At 44.4% G+C, this 8,233-nt stretch overlaps 1 protein-coding gene across 1 annotated transcript; it reads right to left on the reverse strand.

The window, feature by feature from the left end:
- Positions 1-5,982: 5,982 nt before the first annotated feature.
- Positions 5,983-6,985, reverse strand: LOC122910542 (heterogeneous nuclear ribonucleoprotein A1-like). Its single transcript, XM_044255165.1, has one exon. It carries the CDS (start codon positions 6,946-6,948, stop codon positions 5,983-5,985), a length of 966 nt encoding a protein of 321 aa, XP_044111100.1. The 5' UTR covers positions 6,949-6,985.
- Between the last annotated feature and the right edge of the window lie 1,248 nt (positions 6,986-8,233).

Consider the following 8,233-nt stretch of genomic DNA (forward strand, 5'->3'; position numbering starts at 1 on the left):
ATGTGATTTTTAAAAAAGATTTATTTATTTGTCAGAGAGAGAGAGAGAGCACACAAGCAGGGGGAAGAGCAGGCAGAGGGAGAAGCAGGCTCCCCGCCGAGCAAGGAGCCTGATGCAGGACTTGATCCCAGGACTCCAGGATCATGACCTGAGCCAAAGGCAGTGGCCCAACCAACTGAGCCACCCAGGCGCCCCTCCCCATGTGATTCTAATATGCCACTTGAGTTGAGAATCACTCCCCGAGACCACTGTTTCTAACATGGAGGCATCTGGCAATGTCTGGAGGCACTTGACTTAATAGCTTGGGTGGGGGTTGCTATTTGCATCTACATACCTCAGGAGCTAGGCAAAACATCCTACAATGCACAGGATGGCCCACACCAAAGAATTATCTAGCACAGTATGTCAACGGAGTTGAGAAACCCTGCCTTAGACACGTGTAAGAAATATTTAATGTTTTTTTGTTATCCAGGTCCTGTCCCTGGCCTAGATCAAAGAAATGAAAACCCAAAATTGCCTAAGATTTTAGAGACCTTTTCACCTTTGCCCCGGTTCTGGCCCTGAAAATAGAGCAAAGGTAAAGAGCCTTATACAGTCTGTTCACTCATTCATCACACAGTTGTCTAATGAAGTCCTATTCTGTGCCAACCACTGTGCTGGAGTCATACCTGCCGGGCATCCAGGAGTTCCCATCCTGACCCATCAGATCACTCCCAATAAGTGAATACCTGGCCCAACAGTTAGGGTCTGGTGGGCACTCTAAGTGTGGCGCCATTAGCGTGAGAGCGCCTGTAAGGTAGGAATCATGGCCCCACCCCCACCTTGGGAATCTCTGGTCCCAGCGGGAGATTCAGCCACACTCTGATTGAAGAGCTTGACCACAGGATCTATTTTAACAGGTAGCAGGAGCCAGAGGAGTTGTTGTTTTTGTTGTTTTTAAATTAACATATAATGTATTATTTGCCCCAGGGGTACAGGTCAGTGAATCATCAGTCCTACACAATTCACAGCACTCACCATAGCACAGAAGGTAAATCTATACAATAGAATACTATGCAGCCGTCAGAAAATGAAATCTTCTCATTTGCAACCACGTGGATGGAACTAGAGAGTATTATGCTGAGTGAAATAAGTCAATCTGGAAAATTATCATACGATTTCTCCTATATGAGGAATTTGAGAGGCAGGGCAGGGGGTTGTGGGGGGAGGGAGGCCTCTCTCCTTTTTTGAGGGTGCAAGCCCAAGTGCAGTTTCTCTCTCTCTCTCTCTCTCTCTCTCTCTCTCTCACACACACACACACACACACACACACACACCACAGTTACTGATTGGGATCCCCGAGTCAGCGATGTACAGACACATCACCTGTCATCCCAGGACTGGCAGGAGGATGAACTTCAGACCCTAAACCCCACAAGGCCCCTGAAATGTCATTCTCTGGACAGCCTCCAAAACCCTCCCACAAGAAAATCCTGACAAGGTGAACCCTAGGACCTCTCTGGAAGCCCTAATTTATAACCTCTGTCTCCATTAATTAGGACAGCACTATTGTTCTTTTCAGGTGCAAATTAAACAGTTCAACAGTGCCCTACAATTAAACTCCACTTAATTCCCCTGAATGTCCCTTATCCAGGCCAACACTGACAGGAGCCATACCCCTCTTCACCCCCCACCTGCAAGTCTGAGTCTTTCCTAATCTCAGTTCCCAGGGGCTTCACCAATGCAGTCCCAGCCGGGCATCCCACCCTGAGCTGGCGGCCTGCAGGACTGAGTCAGTGTAGGTGGTGGGGACCTGCTAATCACCCATGTCGCAGGAAGAGCTTTCTTCTCAACGGGAGTGGGGACAAGGAAAGGGATGAATATGCCTTTGGGAAAAGGAGTTGATTCACTCTAAGAGGGACACTTACCTATGATGACATCCGCCATTCTCTCTCCAATAATCAAACCCTACCAATCCTTCAGAGACAAAGTTCCAAAGTCCAAAAAATCCCCCTCCTTGGAGTGCTGAGCCTCTTTCAAAAAAAATAATAATAATTAATTAATTTGACAGAGATCACACGCAGGCAGAGGCAGGCAGAGAGAGAGAGGGGGGGAAGCAAGCTCCCTGCTAAGGAGAGAGCCCAATGTGGGGCTCAATCCCAGGACCCTAAGATCACGACCTGAGCCAAAGGCAGAAGCTTAACCCACTGAGCCACCCAGGTGCACCTGAGTGCTGAGCCTCTTAAAGGTGATCCTGGCCATTTCTTCTTAAGATGCCTCCAAAAAAAAAAGACCAGTTCTCAATGAACAAAAGTTGTGGTTTATTTTAAATGGCTGGAGGTAACAAATAGGCTAGTACACAAAAATACAGTATAATTTTGCAGTGCTAGTTCCAGGATTAGTATTTATGAAATTCCTGAATTCATAGTGTAGCTGAGATAGGCTCGTCCAATCATGGTGCATAGTCTTAAAGGTAAAAAATGAATTCTATCCTGTCCCATTACTGTCTCTCTATGACTTTCTTTTGGTAATAGCATCAGAAGTTGAAAATCCTTTCATGAACGTGATGTCTAGGCCCAATGAGTCCCTTCCCCCAATACCACATATCCCAGTGGAGGTCCTATTTGAGCTCCTTACACTTAGCGCTCTCTCTTACCATTGTCTTAGACATCCCAGTGCACATTTGTCACACTTGTGGCTGTCTGCCATCTTGTGAACAAGTCTCCCTATTTAATTAAGGAATTAAGGAATTTCTTCATTGGGAATTCCATTTCTCCAAGGTATTCACAGAAAGAAGAAATAACTTTCCCAGCCTACCTGGAGCATGCAGGCTCCAGGTGTGAGACCAAGATTCCCTAGTAAAGAGATCTGGAAAGAGAACTAGGTGAGGAAGTTGGATAATGTAAATTCCATTTTTTGAAATGATGGCAGTGGAGGAATTGGCTTGGGGTGACATCAGTGACAGACTTCTGGTTCCCAGTGTCCAGTGCCATAGGCACTATATATACTGACAGGGGACACGAAATAGAGAAGCAATGAGATCTCTGTGCTTCTTACACAAACCACCTGTCAAGTGGATTCACCAAAAAAATCAACACAGAATCTGGTCAAGTCTCTGGTTCTAACCACATATTTACAGGAAATACAGGGGCAGAGGGATATATTAAAGGATTTTTGAAGGATGCAATTAGCAAAACCTAGACTGTAAGAAACAACAGGATAAATAACCTTGTTTCTTCAACAAAAATTGTAAGGAACAAAGAAGATACAGAGAGGGAACCTATAACCTATATTAGAACCTATAATCTATATTAGACTTAAAAAGACTCAGAGAGGCGCCTGGGTGGCTCAGTCAGTTACATGTCAACTCTTGATTTCAGCTCAGGTCACAATCTCAGGGTCATGAGAGAGAGCCCTGAGTTGGTCTCTGTGATCAGCAGGAAGTCTGCTTGCAATTCTCTCTCTCCCTCTCCTTCTGCCCCTCCCTCAACTCATGCACATGTTCTCTCTCTCTCAAATAAACAAATAAATATTTTTTTAAAAATATGTTTTTAGGGGCACCTGGGTGGCTCAGTGGGTTAAGCCGCTGCCTTCGGCTCAGGTCATGATCTCAGGGTCCTGGGATCGAGTCCCGCATCAGGCTCTCTGCTCAGCAGGGAGCCTGCTTCCCTCTCTCTCTCTCTGCCTGCCTCTTCATCTACTTGTGATTTCTCTCTGTCAAATAAATAAATAAAATCTTTTTAAAAATATATGTTTAAAAAAATTTTTTTTAAAAATAGGAGACTCCAGAGACATTTCAACTAATTATACTCTATGGCCTTCATTTGAATCCTAATTCAGATAAATAAACCGTAAAAACAAAATAAACAAAAAAGTATATGAGATAATTAGGGAAATGTGTATACTAACAACATTTGATTATACTGCCAGAAATACTATTAAACTTTCAAGTGTGAGGGTGTCTGAGTGGCTCCATCGGTTAAGCGTCTGCCTTTGGCACAAGTCATGATCCCAGGGTCTTGGATCAAGTCCCGCCTGGGCTCCCTGCTTCTCCCTCTGCCTTGACCCTGTCCCCTGCTCGTGCTCACTCTCTCTCTTTCTCAAATAAAATCTTTTAAAAAAATAAACTTTCAGGTGTGATAATGACATTATGGTCACATATCTTAAGAGTTCTTATCTTTTAAAGATACACAGTGAAATATTTATGGATAAAAGGGCATGATATCTGGGTTTCATTTTAAGATAATTGGAGAGGGGAGAAGTAGTAGGAAAGGAGACGAAATAAGACCAGCCATGACCTGATAAATGTTGAAGCTAGGTGATGGTCATTCAACTATCCTATCTGCTTTTTAGATGTTTGGAATATTCCATGATTTAAAAGTTGGGTTTTTTAAAGATTTTATTTATTTGAAAGAGAGAGACACAGTGAGAGAGGGAACACAAGCAGGGGAAGTGGGAGAGGGAGAAGCAGGCTTCCCGCTGAGCAGGGAGCCCAATTCAGGGCTTGATCCAAGGACCTGAGCTGAAGACAGATGCTTAATGACTGAGCCACCCAGGTGCACCTTAAAAGTTTTCTTTAAAAAACTGTTTAAAAAATATAAAAATTTAAACAAATAAATGACTTTGCATGAAATCAGACTCCATATGGCTTAACTATGAATACCCTTGCAAAGCTGATAACTTGCAGAGCCCCGTGGCAAGGTTAACCAGGCACTTTCCATTTCAGATCAAAGAATGGAAAGCATTTCTCCTCTGTGGGAGGTGGAGGATGGAGCTGCTTGAATGTGGAGACTGAGAAGCTGCAGTGCACTCTGGCCATCTGGCCTCCTTCAGCTTCATATATGCTGTGGTTTCTGCAGATGCATTGGGAACAATGGTGCCCAGTGCCATGACTACCATGCGTCTCCATTCCATCCCAGCTAGTTAGCTCTACCGCCCACCTGCAGCCAGCTTTCTCTGCCACAAACTGTCCACATGCTCTTCTGTAGCCAAGGAGACATTGGAAGGTGTGTGGAGATGATGGATCTTCCAGAGCCAGATTCTGGTTCTGGTGCTCTGAGGTAGTTGGAAGGGAGTCAGTGGTATGGTGCTCCAGCCTAACCCAGGAGAGTAGCAGTGAGAGACCATAACAAGGCAGTGGTTTGGAGGGGAGAGGCAGTTGCAACCAGCAATGTTAAAGGATAATCTATGGGACTTATCATATGATTAAATACAGAGAGGGAAAAATAGAAGAATCCAGAAAAAAAATTCCCATCAAGTTCCAGGCAGTTAATATATTTTTTTTTCAAGAGAATATTAAATCATTGATTGATTACACATGATAATGGATGATACACAGGCTTTAATCCCATCTATAATTTTATCTGATACCATAATTCAATTTAGATATATTGCATAGGATGTGCCAACAATCATATTAATAACCAAATAAACTCCAGGACTTTGCTTGGGTGACCTTTTAATGGTGAACTCCAGGTCACAACACATTAACTGTCAGTTCAACTACACCAAGGTTTGTGGAGACAATGGCTTCTGTGCCCAAGCAGGTTGCAAATAAATTTCGAATGGAACCTGGCATCACCCTGAAGGAATTCTAACTTCACACTGTTGGGGTAGTATACCAAGATGGCTTCAGAGTAGACTAACTTTACACAGCACATTTTAAAAAAAGACACATTTATTCAGCGTCATGATCAGACTATTACATTTAGCAATCAACAGCATGGGTGCAAAAAAAAAATCTACATTAAAACCCTTTGTTGGAATGCTTTACACTTTCCACAGAACAGAAACTAAAATAACCTGTTATACAATTAGTCACAAATACAGTCCTTGAGTTTTTTTGCCCATACACATGAGTATTGTCTAAAACATGTCTTCTTTGTAGCAGCTAGGCCCTGCCACCACTGTGCTTGGCTGAGTTCACAAATCTGTTGTAACCTGTAGCTTCCCTGTCACTTCTCTGGCTCTCCTCTCCTGCTAAGCTTTGTTTTCTGGCAGTAATTAAAACCTTCTGCCACTGCCATAGCTGCTGCTGCTGCTGCTGGAACCACCATAGCCACCTTGGTTTCGTGGTTTGGCGAAGTATTGGCCTCCACCACCATAAGGGCCAGAGCTTCTGCCTCCAAAATTGCCTCCTTTCATGGGTCCAAAATTTGAGGATTGATTGTTGTAATTGCCAAAATCATTATAGCTTCCGCCACCTCCAAAGTTGCTTCCATCATTACCAAATCCGTTATAGCCATCCCCACTGCCACCATATCCACCACCACCTCGACTGCCACCAAAGCCACCTCGACCACTGAAGTTTCCTCCGCGACCAAAGTTGTCATTCCCACCAAAACCACCTCCACGACCACCACCAAAGTTTCCAGAACCACTTCGACCTCTTTGGCTGGATGAAGCACTAGCCATCTCTTGCTTAGAGAGCGCTTTCCTTACTTCACAGTTGTGGCCATTCACAGTATGGTATTTTTGAATGACAATCTTGTCTACAGAATCATGGTCATCAAATGTTACAAAAGCAAAACCCCTCTTTTTGCCACTGCCTCGGTCAGTCATGATCTCAATCACTTCGATTTTCCCATACTGTTCGAAATAATCTCTTAGGTGATGTTCTTCAGTGTCTTCTTTAATGCCCCCAACAAAAATCTTTTTCACAGTTAAGTGGGCACCAGGTCTTTGAGAATCTTCTCTTGAGACAGCCCTCTTTGGTTCCACAACTCTTCCATCCACCTTGTGAGGCCTTGCATTCATGGCTGCATCCACCTCCTCCACAGTGGCATATGTGACAAACCCAAAGCCTTTGGAGCGCTTGGTGTTCGGATCTCTCATTACCACACAGTCCGTAAGTGTTCCCCATTGCTCAAAATGGCTCCTCAGACTCTCATCGGTTGTTTCAAAGCTCAGACCTCCGATGAAGAGCTTCCGCAGCTGTTCAGGCTCTTTGGGAGACTCTGACTTAGACATGACGGCGGTGGGAGGGGAGACTTTAACGATGCTTACTCAGCGGCGTCCACGGGCAGAAAGGCAGGCAGTTAATATATTTTATCTCCTTATGTCTTCACCATCAGTATTGCAGACCACTGCCAGGTTGCTTGTTCCAAGTCTGGTCCCCTTCTAATAATAACACTCAGTCCATGTGCTTTACACAGTTCATACCTCCATATTCCCCAGCCAGTTCCAGGATTGGCATACAACATGGGCCTGGCCCATCAAACCTGAGGTCACTAGACCTGGCACAATTACATAATCTTGGGTTTTTCATTAAAGCTATTGAAAAAGAGATGTTCTTTAGCCTTTGGGGAACTAAAGGGGTAGAATATCAGCCTGGAGCTGCTGAGAGCCATCACATGGAGGAAGTCTTACTGAAATGAAGCCTACATGAAGGAAAGCAAGGGCAAGAGATGAAGAGATGCTCCATCGCTTGAATGTTAGGATCAAGCCCTGTTTGACATCAGTCCTAACCATGGGCTTTTTGCTTATTAGCCAATGAAATCCTTTGTTTTCCCTAACTAGTATCACACACACCCCACTCTGGCAGAGATCCTGGACTCCAAGCCTAAGGGTGAGAAGGTGTGGGAACAGAGTAATAATGAGACCAAGTAGATAAAGACAGAGGAGAAGAAGGATGGAGACCTAGTAGAAAAGAGAGTTGTGGTGGTTTTCAAATACTTTGGCAAATTCTTTGACATTCCTCCCTTCCAAGGCCCAATTTCCCACCTTCTGAATGTGGACTGGTGGCATAAGGGGTGGTGTGTGACTTCTGAGGCTAGGTCATACAATGGTATATACAACTACCTCCTCACTCTCTCTCTTGGATCTGAGGGAAGCCAGCCACCATGTCACAAGGACACTTGAGTAGACCCATGGAAAGGCCCACATGGACAACAACTGAGGCCTCTCTCCAGCAGCCAGTGAGCCACCTTTAAAAGCAGGTCCTTCAGTCCAGCTAAGCCACTCTCACACTCCTGACCCATAGAAACTGTGACATAATAAATGTTTATGTTGTTTAAAGCCACTAAATTATGGAATAATTTGTTACACAGCAATAAATAACCAATACAGGAACTCTCAGATGCATAAGCAGGGTGGCCTCTGTGTGGACTGATGATATCTCTGTGGGAACCATGAAAGACTGCTGTGCCCCCATGATTATGACAAATCAGCCTATGGCAAGACTTCCTTTCTTCTCTGTAGGCCTTTAAAGGCAGAACCAGAAGAAGCACCTGGGTCTTTGAGATGTCCAAGACTG

The sequence above is a fragment of the Neovison vison genome, chromosome 6, assembly GCF_020171115.1.
Source record: "Neovison vison isolate M4711 chromosome 6, ASM_NN_V1, whole genome shotgun sequence".
NCBI lineage: Eukaryota > Metazoa > Chordata > Mammalia > Carnivora > Mustelidae > Neogale > Neogale vison.

Coding starts and splice junctions, on each gene's coding strand:
- LOC122910542 (XM_044255165.1), bottom strand. CDS start 6,948: ATGTCTAAGTCAGAGTCTCCCAAAGAGCCTGAACAGCTGCGGAAGCTC.